This window comes from Schistocerca nitens, chromosome 8, assembly GCF_023898315.1.
Source record: "Schistocerca nitens isolate TAMUIC-IGC-003100 chromosome 8, iqSchNite1.1, whole genome shotgun sequence".
NCBI lineage: Eukaryota > Metazoa > Arthropoda > Insecta > Orthoptera > Acrididae > Schistocerca > Schistocerca nitens.
The window spans coordinates 541479934-541503873 of record NC_064621.1 but is presented as its reverse complement, the minus strand read 5'-3'; the positions used below and the strand labels follow the sequence as shown (position 1 = coordinate 541503873).

General features: G+C 46.5%; 1 protein-coding gene across 1 annotated transcript in view; it reads right to left on the bottom strand.

Annotated features, from left to right (window-relative positions):
• The window catches only part of LOC126199066 (putative oxidoreductase GLYR1 homolog), a 292423-nt gene that overhangs the window by 251497 nt on the left and 16986 nt on the right, over window positions 1-23940 (bottom strand). The window contains exons 3-4 of the mRNA XM_049935779.1: window positions 1280-1365; window positions 1063-1192 (exon numbers count right to left, since the gene is read on the bottom strand). Coding sequence (XP_049791736.1) covers window positions 1063-1192; window positions 1280-1365 — 216 coding nt within the window. The remainder of the gene's footprint in view (window positions 1-1062; window positions 1193-1279; window positions 1366-23940) is intronic.

Genomic DNA, 23940 nt, shown 5'->3' with positions numbered 1-23940 from the left:
GAAAGTATTTGTATGGAGTGTAGCCATTTATGGAAGTGAAACATGGACGATAACCAGTTTGGACAAGAAGAGAATAGAAGCTTTCGAAATGTGGTGCTACAGAAGAATGCTGAAGATAAGGTGGGTAGATCATGTAACTAATGAGGAGGTATTGAATAGGATTGGGGAGAAGAGAAGTTTGTGGCACAACTTGACTAGAAGAAGGGATCGGTTGGTAGGACATGTTTTAAGGCATCAAGGGATCACAAATTTAGCATTGGAGGGCAGCGTGGAGGGTAAAAATCGTAGAGGGAGACCAAGAGATGAATACACTAAGCAGATTCAGAAGGATGTAGGTTGCAGTTGTTACTGGGAAATGAAGAAGCTTGCACAGGATAGAGTAGCATGGAGAGCTGCATCAAACCAGTCTCAAGACTGAAGACCACAACAACAAGCATGTAATGAGGTAATTATATGACATGTACACATATGCAGTCAGTGTAAGGTACTTTTAATGAAAATATACAGAGTTGTCACTGGCAATTGCTGCACATGCAAAGACTATTTTTTGCTACATATCACAGAATATATATAATGCTATGTGTAATTTGCATTACCTCCAGTAGTAGAACAAATACGTTGTCAGTAAATAATGCTAGTGAAATTTTCACCATTTTTTTTATCTGTCTGTCCATTTAAAGTAATGTCAGCATATTTTGTTACAACAGTGAAAATTTTTATTTCTTCCAGTATATTTAGGGTAAAAAAGTCATTATTTATAAGGCAACTTACAATATAACAATGTGTGTGTGTGTGTGTGTGTGTGTGTGTGTGTGAGAGAGAGAGAGAGAGAGAGAGAGAGAGAGAGAGAGAGAGAGAGGGGGGGGGGGTTACAACAGGTGTAAACAGCTCCTTTTCTAACACACATGTTTACAAATGCATGTGGTAAAAAACAATCTTCAGCAACAGAAATTTAAAATTAATTGCTACCCGAGGAGAAACTGCCATGAAAAAGTTAACACTTATAAATAAAATCACCATTAAAATACAAAAATATGAGGAAAATCATTTCCATCATATTACCTCTCCTTGATTCTTTATATAATCCTCTATTGCATTTATGGCATCTTTAAATGCTACTGATTTATTGGACTTCACAAGTTGATCCTTGAATTCAAAGTATGGTTTTATGTTCGTCTCTTCAATCCATGCACTGCAAAAAGATAACTTTCGAAATTAACTCAAGCGACATAGTGAACAGCTATGTTATTTCATCTATTTATTCAATGAGGATACTAACTAATTGTTTGTACCAAAGAAGAATATGCAATGTAGAGCAGTCTTCTTCGTCGATGGTCGTTTCAGATCCTTTGTTGGATGAGAAACCTGAAAAAATTAAAGCAAAATATTAAGACAAAAATAAGAATATGGTGTTAAGAAATGGGTATCTTATATTGCTGGGTTAGTAAAAATGTTCGCAATTAAATCTTTAAAAAATATTTTAAATGGAAATGATATACATTATTAGTATGTGGAGGGAGAGGGGTGGGGGTGGGGAGGGTTTGGCAGCATGTGGGGAGTTGGGGGCAAGAGGCCAAAGAAGAACAGAGGTGTTTGATGGGTGTACATGTGGCAGCAGCGGTTAGGAGGTGGAGGGGGGAGAGGCAACCCAGTGGTCACTAAAAGGGGTAAATAGGTTTTCTGACAGGTAAGGACAGAGGAATAAAGAGGGCAAACAAATGGTAATTGAAGGAAACAGGTGGAGAGGTGGGTGAAGACAGAGGATGTGGGAGACAGCAATGTGGATGCCTTTATGGGGGAGGGAGGGAAGGAAGGAATGAAGATGGACACATGGGATAGAGGAAGGAAGGAATGGTGGAAGGAAGCTGGACGCATGGGACAGAGTAAGGATGGAAGGAAGGTGGAATGCATGGGACATAGGAAAGAAGGAAAGTAGGTGGAAGGAATGGTGGAAGGAAGGTGGATGCATGGGGGGAGGGAAGGCATGTATGTTATAGGAAGGGAGGGAATGAAATGACTACACAAGAGAGGGACCTTGGGGAGGGAGGTATGCTCTGGATGAGGGCGGGAGGGATGGAGGAGGAGATGTGGATACTTAGAAGACACGGAGGACATGAAGATACAGGGGAATGTCAGAGGATCTAGAGGAAGGATGCAGGGTATGGAGGAGAGGGAGATGTTATGGGGGAGGAGTTTAGATGTTGAGAAGAGGGTTTTATATGGGGGTTAACTAACAGGGTAGTGGAGACAATAAGGGGAAGGAACGGAGGAAATGAGCAGGGGGGACCATGCGGGTGGGGGGGAAGCAGGAGGGGCAGCTGGCGGATGGGGGGGGGGGAACAGGTGTGGCCGTGCACGAGGGGTGAGAGGGGGGCAGCAAGGGGCGAGAACGGGCGGGGAGGGCAGCAGGGGGCGGCTTGCGGGTGGGGAGGGCAGCAGGGGGGGGGCGTGCGGGCGGGGAGGGCAGCAGGGGGGGGCGTGCGGGCGGGGAGGGCAGCAGGGGGGGCGTGCGGGCGGGGAGGGCAGCAAGAGGGGGGGCGTGCGGGCAGCAAGAGGGGGGGCGTGCGGGCGGGGAGGGCAGCAAGAGGGGGGCGTGCGGGCGGGGAGGGCAGCAAGAGGGGGGGCGTGCGGGCGGGGAGGGCAGCAAGAGGGGGGGCGTGCGGGCGGGGAGGGCAGCAAGAGGGGGGGCGTGCGGGCGGGGAGGGCAGCAAGAGGGGGGGCGTGCGGGCGGGGAGGGCAGCAAGAGGGGGGGCGTGCGGGCGGGGAGGGCAGCAAGGGTGGGGCGTGCGGGCGGGGAGGGCAGCAAGGGTGGGGCGTGCGGGCGGGGAGGGCAGCAAGGGTGGGGCGTGCGGGCGGGGAGGGCAGCAAGGGTGGGGCGTGCGGGCGGGGAGGGCAGCAAGGGTGGGGCGTGCGGGCGGTGAGGGCAGCAAGGGGGGGCGTGCGGGCGGGGAGGGCAGCAAGGGTGGGGCGTGCGGGCGGGGAGGGCAGCAAGGGTGGGGCATGAGGGCGGGGAGGGCAGCAAGGGTGGGGCGTGAGGGCGGGGAGGGCAGCAAGGGGGGGGGCGTGAGGGCAGCAAGGGGGGGGCGTGAGGGCGGGGAGGGCAGCAAGGGGGGGGGGGCGTGAGGGCGGGGAGGGCAGCAAGGGGGGGGGGGCGTGAGGGCGGTGAGGGCAGCAAGGGGGGGGGGGCGTGAGGGCGGGGAGGGCAGCAAGGGGGGGTCGTGCGGGCGGGGAGGGCAGCAAGGGGGGGGCGTGCGGGCGGGGAGGGCAGCAAGGGGGGGGCGTGCGGGCGGGGAGGGCAGCAAGGGGGGGGCGTGCGGGCGGGGAGGGCAGCAAGGGGGGGGCGTGCGGGCGGGGAGGGCAGCAAGGGGGGGGCGTGCGGGCGGGGTGGGCAGCAAGGGGGGGGTGTGCGGGCGGGGAGGGCAGCAAGGGGGGGGGGGGCGTGCGGGCGGGGAGGGCAGCAAGGGGGGGGGGGTTGCATGCGGGTGGGGAGGGCAGCAAGGGGGGGTGCATGCGGGTGGGGAGTGCAGCAAGGGGGGGGTGCATGCGGGTGGGGAGGGCAGCAAGGGGGGGGGTGCATGCGGGTGGGGAGGGCAGCAAGGGGGGGGGTGCATGCGGGTGGGGAGGTCAGCAACGGGTGGGGCATGTGGGCGGGGGAGGCATGCAGGCGGGGGGGATGAGGTGGGTGAAGACAGAGGATGTGGGGGACAATGATGTGGATGCCTCGATGGAGGGAGGGAGGAATGATGGAAGGAAAGTGGATGCATGGGAGGAAGGAAGGCACATATGTTACAGGAAGGGAGGGAATTAAATGACTACACGGGAGAGGGACCATGGGGAGGGAGATATGCTCTGGATGGGGGAGGGAGGGATGGAGGAGGAGATGTGGATACTTAGAAGACAGGGAGGACATGAAGAGGGAGATGTTATATCCGAGGAGTTTAGATGTTGAGAAGAGGGTTTTATACGGGGGTTAACTATCAGGGGAGTGGAGAGAATAAGGGGAAAGGAGGGAGGAAATATGGGGGAGAGAATGTAGGTGTAGCAAAAAAGACTTGGGGAAGAAGGTAGGATGGGGCACAGGGGTGACTAGTTAGTTAGTTACATGTTCCATACATCATCTGAATGATTCTTTTATGAAATGATGTGGAACAAGTCCGTTTACACGATATGTATACGAGATCAGTGCCAACATTAATGAACACACTATCATTTTATTCCTACTCATGCAGCTACACTTAAAATTAAGGTTTTTTTGGCTGGCTACCTGTTTTTACGTACAACTTGCTCAATGGAATAATTTAAAATCATTTCTTGTGAACATTTCAAACTTGCTTCAGTATCTGACAGACATGTTATGTTATTGGGAAAATGTTCAAAAATTTTTATGACTTCACTCTGAACTAGTCTCTGAGCCACTGACAGCTTTAACAATGGATAATAAAGGTCAGTTTTCCTCCTCTAGTGTTGAGGTACGTATGTGCAAACTGTTCTTCTCAAATGGTTATGAGTTCTTTATGACAAATTTCATTAGCAAAAATATGTATCGTTACAGCGGGGCTAAAATGCATAGCCCCTTCAAGTGGTACCTATATGATGTCCGTGGGTAACACCATATATGATTCTTACTGTTCGCTTTTGTGCAATCAATGCTTCCTTTCTAAGGAATGAGTCCCCACAGAATTATTCTGTACAACATTGAGTGGAAACAAGCCAAATTGGCAGGAGGTTGATACATTTGTTTTCAAGATTAGCAATTACACAAAGAGCAAAAGTAGTTGAACTTTATTGTTTGAGGAACTCAGAAATATGCTTCTTCCATTTCAAGTTTTCATAAATATGTACACCCAAAAATTTGTAACATCTGCTCCCCTTTACTGACTCCTGCTCATATGCTACATCAATTGTTGTGGCAAGCCTTTTTGTTGTACCGAATTGAATGTAGTGTGCTTTTTCCAAAATTTAGGGAGAGTCCATTTTCACAGAACAACTTAATAATTCTTTGGAAATAGCACTAATGAACTCTTCTATTGCTTTCTTTCAATTTTGTTCTAATGGGATTTATCGTAACACCATTATTGTCTGCCAAAAGTACAAATTTTGGTTGTTTTAACATTAAGTGGACCAAAATTGAATCTTATGGCACTCCCTTTGTGATCTCTCCCCCCGCCCACCCCCCCCCCCCTCCCATCGGAACAACTTTCTACCATTATGACATTGTCTGAATTATTCATCACAACCTTTTGCATTTTATTTGTCAAGTATGATTCAAACCAGCTGTGTGGGTAGGTTAGTGTTGTTTAACGTCCCGTCGACAACGAGGTCATTAGAGACGGAGCGCTAGCTCGGGTTAGGGAAGGATGGGGAAGGAAATCGGCCGTGCCCTTTGAAAGGAACCATCCCGGCATTTGCCTGAAACGATTTAGGGAAATCACGGAAAACCTAAATCAGGATGGCTGGAGACGGGATTGAACCGTCGTCCTCCCGAATGCGAGTCCAGTGTCTAACCACTGCGCCACCTCGCTCGGTCAAACCAGCTGTGTGTGAAGTTACCAATTCCATACAACTTATTTACATGAATGTATAAATAGTGCTCTCAGTTGAGTAACATTTCTGGAATCCAAACTGTGTTATGCTACATAAATTGTTTCCCTGTAAGTGTGCAGCTAATCTGGAGTATACTTCTTTCTCGAATATCTTGGTAAAAGATGACAGTAAGGAAATTGGACGATAATTGTTTAAGTCTGTCAGGTCACTTTTCTTATGAAGTGGTTTAATAATTGCATATTTTTACCTGTCTAGAAAAATTCCCTCTTCCAGTGATGCACTGCATATAACACTAAGGACATTACTTAACTTTTCAGAATTCTGTTTGAAATTATATCAACCACACAAGAGCTTTTATTTTTTAGAATCTTTGGAATTGTATCAATTTTGGTGAAGGACATTGGTGCTACTTCTAGCTGCTTAAGGTTTGGTGGAATGACACTTAATACATTCTCTTGCTTTTTCCAACTAAACCAGTTAATCATATATTTGTTGCTATGCCTGGAAAGTGATTGTTAAAAGTACCTCCAGCTTGTGAATTGTCAGTCACAACACTGGCATTTAGTTTAATTGTTATGGAATCGTACACACTTACTGGCTGTCAAATCTCCCGCTTGACAATGTCCCGTATAGTTTTAATCTTATTATCTGCATTATTTATTTCTGGCACAACATGGATACTTCTGGATATTTTACTGACTTTAAGGAAAGTCATTAAAGTACTACAGTATTTTTTGCAGTATGCAGCTAATGTTGGATCTTGACTTACCCTGGTATTTACATAAATTTTTCTGTTCCTCTCACATGAGATCTTACTTGTTCTTTTAGCGGATCTTTTGGATATTTTTTTTAGGGAAGATGGCTCTGTTAATTGCTATCAGCTCTGAAGTAAAAACGCTGTGTTCCTAGCAACAAATGATGTTCCTTACTGGTGAGTGGTGTAAAAGCATAATTTGTTCTATTCATTGCTTTGAAATTGTCCATGTAAATGATAACAGCACCTAGATATTTGTGGAGAACCGAAAGGAACAGACACTGAAAGGGCATGCGGGCAATCAAAACTTGAGGACAATGAAATATATTGGTCCTAATTCATGGTCTGGTTACCAAACAACGGGTGTTGTGTGGGAAAACACAGAGATTACATTCTAAGAAGGTTTGGTGGAAGTAGAGGCCTGCGAGGCACATTCCTACTCGTAATTCCATCCAAGAGAGTCAATGTCCTTGTATGCAGAAGGAATGTGTTAAGTTGGATTAAGAAGAAATAGTCAAAGTGTAACTGTGCAAGTGAGCAACAGTTGGTACCATCAAAACTCAAGAGAGAAGTTCCCGGTTCTGCAAGGAGACTGTCTACAGGGCTAGTCCGCAAGGTGCCAGTCAAATGCTTCAGTGATGGACTGGATCTAACAGATTCAAAGCTGAAGGTGCTGCCAAGCCACATAACTGGCAACCATAGTCCAGTCAGTACAAAACCAGAGCCTGGTAAGTATACAGAGGAGTAGCACAATCTGCCCTCCAAGGGGTATGGGCAAGAAAGCAGAGAGCATTGAACTTCCAAATGCAGCTGGTCTTTAGCTGATGAATATGGAGTCGCGAATCAGCTTTCTGTTAAAGGCACGGCCCAAATGTGGGACTTTGCAACAACTTCTAAGTGCTGGACACCCAAGTAGATTTCTGGGAGAGAATGGACTGTTGTATAATGACTGATATGCATGGCCCACTTTTTGCAGAAGAGAAATGGAAAGCATGAGACAGGGTCCAGCTGGAGACATTTCAGGTGGCACCTTCGAGCTGGTGCTCAGCCGAGCTACAGAGTGGGAGCTGTACCAAATGCAAAAGTCATGGCCCTTCAGCGAGGCAGTGACCAGTGGCCTGGGTGTGACATTAAGCATGTAGCCTTGTGGGGTGCAGTTCTCTTAGACTTGTGGGGAGGTGAGTGAAGTACCAAATTTAACCTGGACCAACTGGTAGGATAAGAACTTGTGGATAAAAAAATTGATAGGCAGTCTCAAAAGCCCCAGTCCAGCAGGCGGGCAGGTTGTATGGGGTTAAGTACAATTTGATGATGCCAAGCAGTGTCACATGCCTTAAGTAGGTCAAAAAGACTGATGATGTGTTGGTATTTTAAAAAAAAAGCCTGTCACATTGCTGTTTCCAACCAAACCAGATCATCAGTTGGGGATCATCCCTTCCAGAAACCACACTGCTAGGAGGTCAAAGGGTCCACGATTTGGAACCCAGAATATCTTAGGACAACCACCCTTTCAGTCAGTTTGCAGAGCACGCTGGTGAGGCTAATCTATCAGTAGATGTCAACAGATGTAAGGATGGGGATGATGGTACTATCTTACGACTGCAAAAGGAAGACACCTTTGTGCCACATAAGGTTGAAGATACTGAGTAGTTGTACACTTTGAGTAACATTCAGATGTTGGATCATCCTATCATGAATTTAATCAGGGTCTGGGGCCATACTGTGGGATGAAGCAGAGCCTGAACCAGTGGCCCAGTCTGTGAAAGGTTAGTTATACAAATCGGCTTGGGAGAGCGGCTTGAGTACGAAGTGGTGGGGGAGCACCACATAACAAATGGCAATGGTTAAAAAGAGTGTGCCCGATGCGCAACCTAGCTGAAATGATGTCTTCACGACGAGAAGGCAAGAGGAGGTCGTCCAGGCCACTTAATAACCCAGAGCTTGTTCCCATGAATAAGGACCAGTGGTGGTGCCAAAGGGATACCACCTGCTGCAGACAGTAACATAAATATCTGGGGAGAACATGTAAGAACTAGCAGGCTGAGGTACAAGGAGTGCAGCCTTTGCAGTAGCATCAGCAGTCTTGTTTCCTGTCAGACCAATCTGACAACGAATCCACATAAATATCACAGTGGTTCCATCAAGATCCGCTGTGCTAAGGGATGGACGGTATACAGCACACAAGAGGCTTTGAAGGGCACTGAAAGAGATGGAGCACATGACACAATTGGAAAGCCTTTGTCGCTGGATGTACTCTGTGGCCTGATACAGGGCGAACAGCTCTGCTGTAAATACTGAGGAGTGTTCCAGAAGCTTGTTACCAAAAAACCTTGGTGCCAATGACGAAGGCACACCCAACACGATGTTCAGTCTGAGAGCCATCAGTGAACACAAAGGTACTATCGTGAAGTTCAGTTTCAGTGTGAAAGTCGTGAAACTTGCAGTGATAGAGCGAGGGTGGAGTAGTATCCTTAGAAAGTGAATGAAGGGCAAGGTGAACACGGATTGCCGTATGAAGCCAAGGTGGTAAAGGGTTCACATCCATCGGGAAAGTGGCAGGTAGCATGAAGTTAAGCTGCCTGAGCAAGAGCCGAAAGCAAAATCCCGGAGGTAACAGGGAAGACAGACACATCCCATACTGGCGATAAAAGGAGTCATCGAAGAAGGAGACATAGGATGGGTGGCTACACATGGCAGACAAACAGCACGCATATCTGCTGAGCAGAAAGTCACAGCGGTGGGACAGTGGTAGTACGGCAGCTTCTGTGTACAGACTCTCAACCAGGCTAGTGTAAAAGGCGCCAGTGGCCAAACGGATGCCACGATGGTGGCACAACAGGGATACACGTGCAGATGCATAAACAAAATATCCGTAGTCTAATTTTGAATGGACAAAGGACTGGTACAAACAGAAGAGGGTGGTATGATCTCCCCAGGAAGTACCGCTGAGGACAAGTAGGACATTGAGGGACTGCATGCAGCGGGCTGCCAGGTAAGACATGTGGGATGACCAAGGAAGTTTCCAATCGAGCATGAGCCAGAGGAATTTTGGTAGTTTCGACAAATGGAAGAGCAACAGGCCCAAGGTATAAAGATGGTGGAAGAAAGCAATTGCACCAACAGAAATTCATACATACGATTTTGTCAGTGGAAAAACGAAAACTGCTGTCGATGCTCCATGAGTGAAGGTGATCAAGACATATCCGAAGACGCCACTCAATGAGACAAGTCCTTGAAGAAATGCAATAAATGGCAAAATCATCAATGAAAAGGGACATGCCTGGCAGGAGACAGGCTATGATAGGGTTAATGGTGATAGCAAAGAGGATGACGCTCAGAATGGAATCCTGAGGCACACCGTTTTCTTGGGTTAAAGGTGTCCAACAAGGCAGAACACACACTTACCTTGAAAACTCTGTCTTTTAAAAATTCCTTAAGGAAATAGAGCAGGTGGCCATGGAAACCCCACATTAGAGCACATGGAAGATACCAGTCCGCCAGCAGGTGTCGTAGACTTTATCCAAATCGAAAAACACAGCCACAGTCCGATGTTTCCACAGAAAACCATTCATGACACGGGTGTATAGAGTGACGAGACAGTCAACTGCAGAACACTGTGCTCAAAATTCATAATGTGCAGTGGGTAGTAAATTGTGAGACCCAAGCCAAGCACAAATCATATGTTCCATTATCTTGCAAACACAACAGCTGGTGAGAGAAATGGGGCAGTAGCTAGAAGGAAGGTGTTTGTTCTTACCTGGCTTAGGCATGGGTATGACAGTGGCTTGACACCAGGGTCTGGGAAACATGCCCTCAGCCCAGATGCGGTTGTACAAGAAGCAGAAAGTGCTTGCCCGCAGGAGAAAGGTGCTGCAACATCTGAATGTGGGTGTCGTCTGACCCTGGGGTGGAGGATTGGGATGAATTGTGAACATGCTCTAGCTCCCTCATAGTAAAGGCGGCATTGTAGCACTCACTATTTTGAGAAAAATCGCCCGAGCCGCCTCCTCTCGTTTCCGATGGAGGAGGGCAGGGTGATAGTGGGAGGAGCTCAAAATGTTCACAAAATGGCAGCCCAAGGTGTCAGAGACAGCTATAGGTTCCACTATGACATTATCGGCTACTGTCACACCGGAAATTGGGAAATGGATCTTGGTCCCAGACAGCTGTCGGAGGTTGGGCCACATAACGGAAGAGGAAGTGGAACTGTTGAAAGAACTAGTGAATAAAATCCATATAGCTTTTTTTCTATTCCGAACAATGCGGCGACACTGTGCACGCAGCCTTTTACAATGAATGCAGTTTACCATCGTAGGGTGATGGTTAAAACCATGGAGAGTACTCCTCGATGTGCAGATTGTATTGCGGCACATCTCAGTCCACCAAGGGACCGGGACACAGCGTGGTAAAGAGGAAGTGCGAAGAATGGAATGTTCTGTGGCAGTAAGGATAACATTTGTAAGACATTTCACCTGGTCATCACAATTGGGGAAATGTTCGGCGAAGGTCGCCAGGGAAGAGTAACGCCTCCAGTCAGCCTTAGTTAGCTGCCATTTGTATGTGGATGTGGGTGGAGGAGGAGTCAACAAACGGATCGCACACGGGAAATGGTCACTCAAGTACGCATTGGAGAGAACAAACCAATCAAGATGATGGGCAAGCTGGGCAGTGCAGAAGGGTAGGTCACAAATGGGAATAGCTCTGCATGGAGTCTGAAAGGAACGTGGGTGGCCCTGCTTTATGGCAGAGGAGGCTGATTGTGAAAGTCAGCTAAGAGGGCACCTCCCAGACAGGTTCTGGGAGAACCCCAAATGGGGTGGTGCACATTAAAGTCACTGAGCAGCAGTAAGGTGAGAGGTAGCTGCCCAATAAGCTGGAGGAAGTCTGGTCTGTTGACATCAAATGATGGAGGAATATAAACGGTACACAGGGAAAAGTTCAAGTGTGGAAGGAAAAATTGAACTACAACAGCTTGAAAGGAGGTAGTCAGAGAGAGAGAGCGAGAGAGAGAGAGAGAGAGAGAGAGAGAGAGAGAGAGAGAGAGGGGGGGGGGGGGGGGGGGGAGGCTGGCTGTGAACATCATCCCATATGAGCAGAACGACTCTCCCACAAGATGGAATGCCATCCTCTGGAGGGCGGGTGGGGGGAGGGGTGTCAAAACAGATTGGGAAGAAATGAAAGAACTCAAAGCAGTCGTGAGGATGCAATTTTGTTTCCTGGAGGCACGGAACAATGACATGTTGGGATTCTAAGAGCAGCTGTAAATCCTATTTGTTTGATCGAAGGGCACAAATGTTCCATTGGCAAAGAGTCATAATGAGGAAAAGGGAGGAGAGAAAAAAATGAAGGGGTGTCAACTTAGTGGCTGCTGAATGCCAGCCTTCAAAGACCCACTGCTACAGGTCACAGAGGCTGGAGGATCCTGCTCCACGAGACCTACAGAGGCGTATGCACCCTCCCTCTGTCGATATGCGGAGTCCAGGGCAGAAAAACAGTTGGCAACACGCGACATGCGTTGCCAGCTGGTTCACGTGACAACATCGCCAAAAAGGATCTCGGAGTCAGCGAAGCAGAAGACCGGTTGCCTTTATTTGACTTCTTGGAGCCTTTCCAGTTGGCAGAGAAAGCCTCAGATGTTTGTTGGCTGGAGGGACATAGCAAGTCACCGCGGGAGTATTCTTTCTGTCCTATCCAGCCTGCCGGTTGTGCAGCCAAAAGGTGAATGTTTGGTGGCTTGTTGCACACCTGGACGAGGAGACGAAGATGCTACCATGACACTGGGTGATTTCACAACCCTCAGTGCTGAATTTGAGGTTGCATGTCCATGTGGCCACGTCCTTCATGGAGCAAGACGTAGCAAGAACAGTACTGTAAGTGCCAGACAGTAGAACGCTGGGTTTGTGACCAGCCAATAACTTACAAGCGATTGGTTAAGGCACTTTTTCCTTTACCTAGATCTCTGGGGCAGTCCACTCATCGAGATACATTTCAAGAGGCGGCGGCATGCTCACTATTGCAGTTGATACAGTAGGGAGAAGAGAGATGGATAATCACCCCATGCACTCCCTGCCACAGGTTACACTTGTGATCAAGTGTCGACAAGACATTCGAGTGTGGTCGAAACAATGACACTGGTAGCAGCGAATCGGATTCAGAATGTACGATTGGACTGTGATAACTTCATAGCCTACTTTGATCTTTGACGGAAGCACCACTCTATCAAAGGTGAGAAAAAGAATGCGTGTGAGCACTAAAGATGCATCTACCTTTCTTGTCACCCGATGGATGGCAATTACACTCTGATTAGAGAGGTACGTTTGGGATTTCTGCCTCGGTCAGACCGTCAAGTATGCTAGTGTAGATAATACCACAGGAAGAATTCAGAATTATACGGGCCTCAATACGAACAGGATAGCCATGGAAAAGTGAAGCGGCAAACATTTGTTGTGCTTGGGAATCAGAGGTAGTCTCCAAAAACAAAGTGCCTCTGCGTAAACGAGAGCAGGATTTCACAGGGCCGGCAATTGCATCAACACCTTTCTGAATGAGAAATGGATTTACCATTGCAAAGGACTGACAGTCTTCAGTACATGAAACCACAAGGAACTGTGGTGCAGCTGGGAGGGTCTTTGAATCAAGAGCTTAACTCCATTGACGTTTGATAGATGTGGACTGCAAAGATGATTGGTTCATTGTGTGAAAATCCCCCACGATTGCCAGTGTCTCCGATGGTGCACTCCTTCCAACTGGGCGCCCCCTCAGAGTGGGGTTCACCCATCTTACGTGATTGTTCACACCTCAGGTCACATCTCCCTAACACCTGACAGAGGGACCATCTTGGGAAGGTGGCCGCTCACGCCAATCACCGCTCCCTGGGCCTGGCCCGTACCAGGGGGTTCGTGTCAACCCATGGCTGGGAATTATGTGTTAGTAAGTCACCTGTTACACACGGGCTGGCATTCAGGAGCACACAGGGAGGAAGAAGAGGAGGAGGAGCCTCAAACGACAAAGCGGAGGAAGGATAGGAGAAGGTGCAGAAAGAACTGAAGGGGGGGGGGGGGGGGGGGGGGGGGGGGGAACTTTATGAATTAAAATGTGCTTGATTTTTACAAACTTAAACCTCAATAACTGCACAATGATAAAACTTCTGTTTCCAACAATGAAATCTACAGAGTGATTTCATGAAGATGTAACAAACTTTCAGAGGTAGCTACGAAAACAACCAATTAACGACAAAGTTAGCGAAGTCTCGCCTGATTTGCGGTTCAGGGCGACTTTCCTGAAATCTATCCCCTTTCCTAGACCTCTCCAGTCCTTTTCCTTCAACCTTTTTCCTTCCTCTTCAACCCTTCTGCCTGAAGAAGGAGTCACAGGATCCAAAAGCTTGCCAATTACAACAGTCTTTTACGTGTGTGTTCTGCCGCCGCTTGGTGATTAGATTTTTATCTATCCAATAAAAAATTTTTCAGAAATGATGGATAAGGGTAAATGTACCAATTTGGGGAACAGAATCCTGGTCTGTCAATGATCAAATCTAAGAGTTATAGGAAAAAATCACTGATATCTGACAGTGTAATACATATTTTAGTCCTGTTGTTGCTAACATTGTAGGGTAGACAACTTCAGAGGTAGTAGTACGGACCAATACAAGAAAAGAAAAATTATCTAATAAACATGGGCCCTAAAACACATACCATAAGAGCTATGGGCACTTGTTCAAGATAAGCAGTGTATTTCATTGTATCAAAGATGAACAAACGCTTACAGCTTGTAAGGTATGCATTTTAGAGCTCATGTTTAGCAGATGGTTTTTTATTCTTGCACTGGTCTATATTACCACCTCTGAAAGTTGCCTACCCCACAATGTTAGCAACAACAGTACCAGTACATGTATTCCACTGTCAGAGATATCAAAGCAGTTTTCGTTTAAACTTTTGATTCAGTCATTTCCCGACTGTGGTCTCTTACCTCAAACTGATATGTATGCCCTTCTCAATCATTCCTGAAAGTATGTAACATCATGGAATCACTCTGTATGTATTGTATTGTTACAATGTTATTTAAAGGGGGCAGCTGAAGCCACGAGAGGTCAGCGCTGGATGAGTTTTAGTGATGTTAACTCATACACATGTCTCTGTCATAAATTTCAGTGTTGAATAAATAGTTTACATTCAACTTTAGTGTGCTGACTGCATTATTTAGTAGTTACTAATTACTATGATGCAAAAAAAGTCCTGATTTTAAAAAATGAACCACATCATGCTTCACGTGTAAGACATTATTTCACTGAGTTAAACCACCTGTATGTCAAACTGTAGTGAATTACAGAAGTACTCACGTAACAAGACCATCACATTTCACCATGAAACTATCATTTCTCTGAGAACACATCATACAAGGTAAATCAATGCCTTCCCATGGTTATGTACTACATTGATACATTTAGCACAAAAAATGCCCTGCAAATGCTGAAACAATACCCTCTAACAAAACACAAAAGCACCAACCTCTATTTGCCCACAGCACCAGAGATGGCCACAGCATACACTGAAGTGACAAAAGCCATAGTATAGCGATATTTACAAAGTTGGTGATAGTATCATGTACCCAAGGTATAAAAGGGAAGTGTATTTGTGGGACTATCATTCGTACTCAGGTGATTCATGTGAAAAGATTCCTGATGAGATTATGGACGCATGACAAGAATTACCAGAATTTGACCGTGGAATGGTAGTTGCGCACAGTGTCAAGAGTGAGCCAAGAATATAGAATTTCAGGTATCACCTCTAACCACAGACAACACAGTGGCTGACAGCCTTCACTTAATGACCGAGAGCAGCGGCGTGTGTGTAGAGTTGTCAATGCTAACAGATGAGCAACACTAGTTGAAATAACAGCCAAAATCAATGTGGGACATATCTTTTAGGACAGTGCAGCAAATTTGGCTTCATTGGGCTATAGCAGCAGGTGACTGACAAGTGCCTTTACTAACAGATCATCATCTCCAGCACCTCTCCTGGTTTCGTGACAATCCTGGTTGGACCCTACACAACCAGAAAACTGTGGCCTGGTCAGATGAGTCCCTATTTCAGGTGGTAAGATCTGACAGTAGGGCTCGAGTGCAGTGCAGACCCCACAAAGATATGGACCCAAGTTGTCAACAAGGCACTGTGAAAGCTGGTCATGGCCCCGTAATGATGTGGGCAGTGTTTACATAGACTGAATTGAGTCATCTGGTCCAAATGACACGACCATTGACTGGAAATAATTTTGTTCTTGGAGACTATTTGCAGCCATTCACGGACTTCATGTTCCCAAACAATGACGGAATTTGTATGGATGAAATTGCGCCATATCAGCAGGCCACAATTGTTCGTGACTGGTTTGAAAAATATTCTGGACAATTTGGTCAAACGATTTGGCCACCTACATCACCCAACATGAGTCCCATTAAACATTTATGGGACATAACTGAGATATCATTTCATGCACGAAATCCTGCACTGGCAAGACTTTCACAATTATGGATGGCTATAGAGGCAGTACGGCTCAACATTTCTGCAGGGGAGTTCCAACAACTTGCTGAGTCCATACCATGTGAAATTGCGGCACTACACCTGGCAAAAGGAGGTTTGATACAGTATTAGGAGGTATTCAATAAGTTTTGTCATCTCAGTGTGTAACTGTCAACATATACTGCCAACAAAGTGACACCAGTACTGCTCACTACAGAAATTATTACCCTATGTGAGAATGTGTCTTCATATATAAATAACAAGAAAGAAAGGAACATTGGACAACATTTCTTCCACATAAGTGTCTCAAAACTTACATTTCCTTGAGATCTTGCTATCTGAGGAGACTACGTACTTAAGAGTTATGTACATGGCTGTAAAAAATTAACAGAAGGGGAAACCAGCATTCAATATGTTCAGCCTGGCACACACTAAAAAGAATTATCATAAAGTGTACAAGTTTATTTGTGCACATAAATACATCACAATTTGTGAGCTTGCTGCACAGCTGAATTGCAGTCACAACGCCCAACAGAAGATAGCGAAATACTTGAGGTATTTAACAGCACACCTTCACCTTCACAGACGATACCTGATTTCTAGAATAGAAGAGTTCCGATCTGCTTGAAGTTTTCAAAATCTATAAAAAAAATACGCTTCCCTTACCTAGCACGAAAAAAAAAAAAGAAGCATGGGCACATCATGATCCAAAACAAAATATCAGTCCACAGAATGACGACATATTTCATTTGAAGAGCCTAAGACAAAGTCTGCAATCAGCACAAAGAGAACTATGACTATTTTTATGACAAGAGCATCCCACAAATTTTCTCGCATATAGCAAAATCATTATCAGCAAGTAATATGTTAAGAAACTACAGAAGCTTAAAGAAACCATCAAGATGGAGGAACTATATAAGAATCTAAAGTGATTCATAAATATCACAACAATATGCCAAAGTACAGTCCACTGGTAATAAATCAAACAACTGCCACATAGGAATTGTTCAAGGTCACCCCAATCCAACATAAGGTCTGGATCTGTGCCTATTTGGAAAAAAGATGAGGTAAAGATGGGTATGAAGAAGGAGATACAATAGCACACACCTGACCTTTTTCCGAGAGGATTCAAATGCTGGTTGAAAAGAATTAGTAAGGATTTATTACAGGGGAAAAGTTATTCCATCCAGATGCTGTCTGAACAATCTGCAACAGTCAATGAAGTTAGTACCACTTATCTTACTTTCAGTATACGAGTAGCTCTCATATTAACCAGCTCTAAGACAGATATTCTCTCTTGTGTAGGTAACGGAGGTCATTGTTTGGTGTGTTGGTTAAGGGATTCAACAGTGAGTTTATCAGTCCCTTGATCAAGGGACATCAACCAGAAATCTGATCTTCTTATAACAATATGCAGGAGAGGTAAAACCACAGGACTGAAAGCAATACTGACGCCAGGGATGAGAAATAATTGCGCGGGAGCTAACAGTATATGAGTCAAGACGATTTGTACATCAGAGAGCAGATGAGGTGCCCAAGGGCTCACCTGCAGTGAGCAACACCTTCCCTATGACGAAGCCCCAACCAACCCAGCACACAGACGGAAGACAGAAACAGAGTAAATAATTCCTCGTAATCGGATGGAGAGCCAGTAACAGCAGAAATGAAAAGGCTAAACAGTAATGAACACCAACAATAAAATAATGTGAGAGAAATAATGAGGTCAGTAGGTGGGTGGACAGTCAGGCGACTCCCAAAACCGAGCATGTAGGAGAAAGCACCCCCCCCCCCCCCCCATTCATTCCATTCCTGAACCAATGTAATCAAAGTGTTTAAGATGAGAATAGAAACCATTTCTTCACAAGAAGCACAAAAATTTGAACTATTCTTTCGTCATCTACTAGTATTAAGGATAAGGAATCCTTAAGATCTTGCCTTCACCTGAGAGCAATATGAAGGAGACATCTAGAAAAGTGCTAATTAGATTTAAAAGTAAATAAAAACAGAGGATGAGATGGATGAATAGGGCAGCTGGTGGAGGAGGTAGCATCACGGCACCCCTGGTTATGCAGCACAAGGGACCATAACTCCAGCAATCCCGACCCCACCCAAAAAGGAGTTTAAAACTTTACATCTGAGAGTAAAAACATCTTTCTTGGAGGAAACAATCAGCTCAATTGTCCAAACGTCATATGTCAATGTTATATACAAAGACTATGGAAGACCGTGTTGGCATGGAGAACCAAAAGCAGGAGAGGCATTCCAGCAGGATGTGAGCAACTGTCTTTAAGGCTCTGCATCCACAACGTGGGGGTAGCTCATTACATAGGACAGAACTAGGGGTTAATCTGGTATGATGGATGCAGTGGCAACAACAGGGTGGATTCCTCCTGCCAGCAAGGCCATGCAGCTGGAGTATCCTTGAAAGTACAAAGTTTATTGGAGGAGGCAGTAGCCCAACAGTTGATCTTCAATCTCCGCGTGAGTATAGGCCTTACCCGTGTCGCAAATGTGTGTCTGCGATCGTCAAAGTGAATGGTGGGCAAATAATCAGTTCTCTACACAAACACTTGTACAGTCCATTCCCTGGAACATCCAAATCATTTGGGACCCAGAGAAAGACTGCTGAGCAGGTACTAGAAGTAAGGTCAGGGTGATAAGAGTAAAACTGATCAGTAACCTGAAGACCGAGAGGAACAGACCCCAAAAGGTCAGGGTGGCGACAAACTTCAGATAGTTGAAATGAACAGGTCCTAATCTGTGGGTTGAGTACCAACCAAGGATGAATGCAAGGAAATACATGAAGGCAAACACTAAGGGGGTGGGGGGAGGCAGAGTTCCCAGCACTGGGTCTGTACACACATTCCAACTGGGAAATCCACCCAAGGGTGAGCTTTACAAGGTCAAAAGTAACTTGATAAGTAAGATGGTTAGGAAACTGTCATATGGTGATTTTTTTTTTTTTGTTATGGTTTTAGGGCGCAAAACTGCTACGGTCATTAGCGCCCGGTCTGTGACTTAGGAAAAGGTAAAAAAACGAAACTGGAAACCAGCAGCAATGGGAATGAAACTCAAAAAATTGGAGAAACTAAAAACAGAAGGAAAGCTTAATAAACCACTATAGAAGGGGGTTGGTTGTCCCCAAAAAGAGCTTCAAATGACTGACGTCATCTCACTGGCACTAATAAACTCGAGAACGCGATCGGCTGAGCGCGTGTCATCTGCTAAAATGGAAGATATATCAGGTGAAAGCTGTAGACGGGTGCGTAACTGAGTACAATAGGGGCACTCAATTAAAAGATGTCTTACCGTACACGGCTGAGAGCATTGGGGACAGAGTGGGGGAGGATCGCCACTTAATAGATATCGATAGCTAAAAAGACAGTGCCCTATCCGGAGTCTACTTAAAATTACCTCCTCCCGACGACGCGTTGGGAGGAAGAGGTCCAAGTGCAGGGAAGAGCTTTCATGTCCTGCAATTTATTATTGGGAAGTGTCGACCAATGTGCATGCCATAAAAGAACAACACGACGACTTAAAACACTCCGTAGATCGGCGAAGGGAATCGTGTGAATAGCTGGCCAAAGAAGAGAGACTGCAGCCTTGGCCGCTATATCGGCCGCCTCATTTCCACAGATACCAACATGTCATGGGATCCAGAGGAATGCCACAGAGACGCCCCCCAAGTGGAGCAAGCGTAGGCAGTCCTGAATCCGGTGGACCAGAGGGTGGACAGGGTAGAGAGCTTGGAGACTGAGGAGAGAGCTGAGAGAATCTGAACAGATAACATACTGTATCCGTTGATGGCGACGGATGTATTGGACAGCCTGGAGAACAGCGTAAAGCTCCGCAGTATAAACCGAACACTGGTCGGGAAGCCGAAATCGATTTGGGGTGTCGCCAACAATATAGGCACTCTCTACACCTAACGATGTTTTTGAGCCATTAGTGTAAATAAATGTGGCTTCCTCAATTTGTGCACATAGAGCAGAAAATGCCCGACGATAAACAAGTGAAGGGGTACCAACCTTGGGAAACTGACCAAGGTCACGGAGCAGGCAGGTCCGGGGACGGAGCCATATGGTGATTGTGTAAGTGAAACCTGCCTCTGTAGGTGATTGGTTAGTGCGGCTGAATGCCATGTGAGAGGCTAAGGTTCAATTCCCAGCCCAGTCAGATACTTTCTCCTCTTGGGAACTAGTGAAGTATTATCACCCCCATCATTTCACCATGATCAACACACAAGTCACTGAAAAGGCATCAAATAAGAAGACTTGCACCAAGTGTTAGACCTCCTCAATTGGGACTCCTGGAAAAAACGTGCCACACTGATGCTCCATGTGTAAGTGAACAAGAACTGGTACTGTTGGCACTGAAGAGATCAGATCGTCATCTGAGCATGGAGGTGGTCTGCAGGACTAGTTAGGAAGGCACCAGTGGCCAATCTTATATGCAGGATGTCCCATAATAAATAACTGTTTGTCCTGATGCAAATCACAAAATGTTTCAAGCAAATGTTCTTTAGCCATCAGGGGGACATAAATCAGCATGATTGCCTCATTGTGTGACACGTAAGAATACAATGTACACTGGTTTTAGGAATGCCAATCTTGTGTTTAAGCTGTCGTGTGCTCATCTTTGTAAAAAACAAAGCCACAACGAAGGCAATCATTCTGATTGCTGTCCCCCCGACAGCTAAAGAACATTTGCTTGAAACAATTTGTAATGTGCATCTGAACAGTCATTTAGTGTGGTCAATATAAATGGGACACCCTATATATCATGACATTGTATTGGGCACAATAATTTCAAAGTTGAATGTGTTGCTCACACATCAACCTGGAAATCGTACTACAAGTCAGTATGATGCCATGGCCTGGTAAAAATGTATCGAAACGCACAATCTGTTCGCCGATAGGTTGGCTGGTTTGTTAAAAGAGGGAGGGGGGGAAGGGACCAAATTGCGAGGTCATCAGTCCCTTGTTCCCGGTAAAATAATTACACAACGGAAAGAAGAAAAGAAAGGAGACATACAGCACAATAACAGGAGAAAGGAAGAACCAGAAGAACGACAACCAACATTGTTATGGACAAAACAGGAAAAGAAAACCACAGAGAGAAGCAAGAAACAGGTAGAAGCGGTAAAATCAAGATAGCAGAATGACCGTGGCTGGCCGACCACAAGAATAAAAAGGAAAAGCCAGCCACTCTGTGACACATTAAAACAATTCATCCTAAAAGCATTAGAGTGCAGAACACAAAGGGACAAAGGACATGCGCTAAAACTTATACACAATGATAAAATGCACCATCATGTATAAAACATAAAACGAAGTTAGCCAATGAGGTGTTGTCAGCTAAAATTAATGGCAACGAGTCCGGTAGCTGAAGAGCCCGTTGCAGGGCAGCCAAAGAAGGGCAGCTCACCAAGATATGGGCCACTGTCAGCCAGACGCTGTATCGACACTGAGGTGGGTCATCACGGCGCAGGAGCTAGCCATGTGTCACACAAGCGTGGCCAATGTAGGGCTGGCAGAGAACCACAGAGTCCCTGTGAGAGGCTCGCAAGGAGGACTGCCACACATTTGTAGTCTCCTTAATGGCACGCAGTTTGTTGTGCGTGCTGAGTTTATGTCATTTCGTCTCCCAAAAGCGCAAAACCTTGCAGCATAGTACTGAATGCAGGTCAGTTGCTGAGAAGCCGATCTCCATACGCGGTTTCCACATAGCCTGTTTGGCCAGCCTGTCGCCAAGTTTGTTGTCTGGGATTCCAACGTGACCTGGGGTCCAGACAAACACCACTGAATGACTGGACCGTTCCAGGTCATAGAGGGACTCCTGGATGGTCACTACCAAATGATGACGAGGGTAGCGCTGGTCGATAGCTTGTAGGCTGATCAATCAGTATACAGAAGAAACAACTCGCCAGGGCATGAACGGATGTGCTCAAGAGCATAAGATATAGCTACAAGCTCAGCCATTAAAACACTGCAGCCATTGGGCAAGAAACGCTGTTCAATATGTCCTCCATGGACATACGCGAAGCTGACACAAGCATCAGCCAGTGAGCCATCAGTGTAAACAACTTTGTGGCCTTGGTACATGTCAAGAATCGAGAGGAAGTGGCAGCAGAGAGCTGCGGGGTTAACTGAGTCCTTAGGGCCATGTGAAAGGTCCAGGCAAAGCCGCGGCCTAGGTTTACCTCATGGATGAGTATGTGAATGGACCTGAAGTATAGGTGGTAAAGGCAAGGACCCCAGTTCGGAAAGAAGGGATCGGACACGAACTGCAATTGGAAGCCCTGACCTGGGCCACTGATGAAGGAGATGTACCGGCGTGGGTGGGAAAAGAAGATGGTGATTCGGATCCGCAGGAGAACTACAAACATGTGCAATGTAACTGGCCAGCAGTTGTGCATGCCTAACCTGCAATGGAGGGACTCCGGCCTCCACAAGTACGCTGGTCACCGGACTTGTCCTACAAGCTCCTGTCACTAGGCAAACGCCACAGTGGTGCAACGGATCGAGTAAACGCAACACTGAGGGCACCACTGAACCATAAACCAGACTCCCATAGTCAAGGCGGGATTGAACAAGGGATCTGTAGAGCTGAAGCAGGTAGAGCAATCTGCACGCTAGTTGGTTTTGTTCAGGCAGCGGAGGGCATTGAGATGCTGCCAACACTTCCGCTTAAGCTCCCTGCAGGCGTCGCTCAGCACACCAGTACTGGGGGAGCAGTACAAAATGCAGAAGTCGTCTGCATACAGAGAAGGTGAGACAGACAGCCCTACAGCTGCCGCTAGACCATTAATGGCCACTAAAAATAGAGAGAGACTCAATACAGAGCCCTGCAGGACATCATTCTCCTGGATATGGGGGAAACTATGGGAAACTATGGGAAACACCAACTTGGCCAGTAGGCCACGTCACACCAGGACCCGACCCAACCCAACCGCCGACACACCATACATTTAAGTAGCTTACAAAGAACGTTGGTGAGGCTGATGGAGCAATAGCTATCCACATCAAGCGGGTTTTTACCGGGTTTGAGCACCGGAATGATATTGCTTTCCTGCTATTGCGATGGAAAGATGCCATCGCACCAAATCCGGTTGAAGATGATGAGAAGTAGTCAGATGAGAGATGTTTAAATCATCTGACTGCGGATCTGATCTGGCCTAGGAGCTGTGTCGGGGCAATGTGCAAGGGCACAGAGGAGCTTCCACTCCGTAAATGGGGCATTATAGCATTCACTGTGGTGTGTAGTAAACTAGACAACTTTCCCTTCCAGCCACTGTTTGAGTGTGCGAAAGGCTGGGGGTAATTCTCCAACACACAGGCTTGAGCATAGTGCTCAGCAAAGTGCTCGGCAATCGCGTTTGCACCAGTAGATAACACGCCATTTATGTTAACAGCAGGAACACCTGTTGTAGTCTGGTAGCCAGAAACACGTTTAATCTTTGCCCAGACTTGGGAAGGTGACGTATGGCACCCAATGATCGAGACATATCTCTCCCAACAATCCTGCTTCCATCGTTTCATAAGTTGGCGAACGCGGGCCCGTAGCCATTTAAAGGCATGCTCCAGGGAAGGGTGCTGTTTATGCCGCTGTAGAGCTCGCAGATGCTCCTTAATTGCTTCAGCAACTTCCGGTTACCACCAAGGGACTGCCTTTTGCCGGGAGCACCGTAAAGAGCAAGGGATCGTGTTTTCTGCCACAGAAATGGTTGCTGTAGTCACTTGCTCAACCATTACATCGATGTTACCGTGTGGGAGAGATTCAACGGTGACAGCAGAGGTGAAAGTTCCCCAGTCCGCCTTGTTCAAAGTCCGTTTAGCAGGCGTACGTGGGCATGACGCTGAGGCAGTGACAGTAAGATGGGGAAGTGGTCACTACCAAACAGGTCGTCATGTGCTTTCCAGTGCATAGACGGGAGAAGTCCTGAGCTGCAAATTGATAAATCAATGGCTGAGTAGCTACCATGAGAAACACTGAAATGTGCAACGGCCCCAGTACTTAAGAGGCACAGGTCGTACTGAGAAAGTAAAGTTTCGACATATCTGCCTCAGCCAGTAAGCATGGTGCCACCCCACAGAGGGTTATGGGCGTTAAAATCTCCCAACAGTA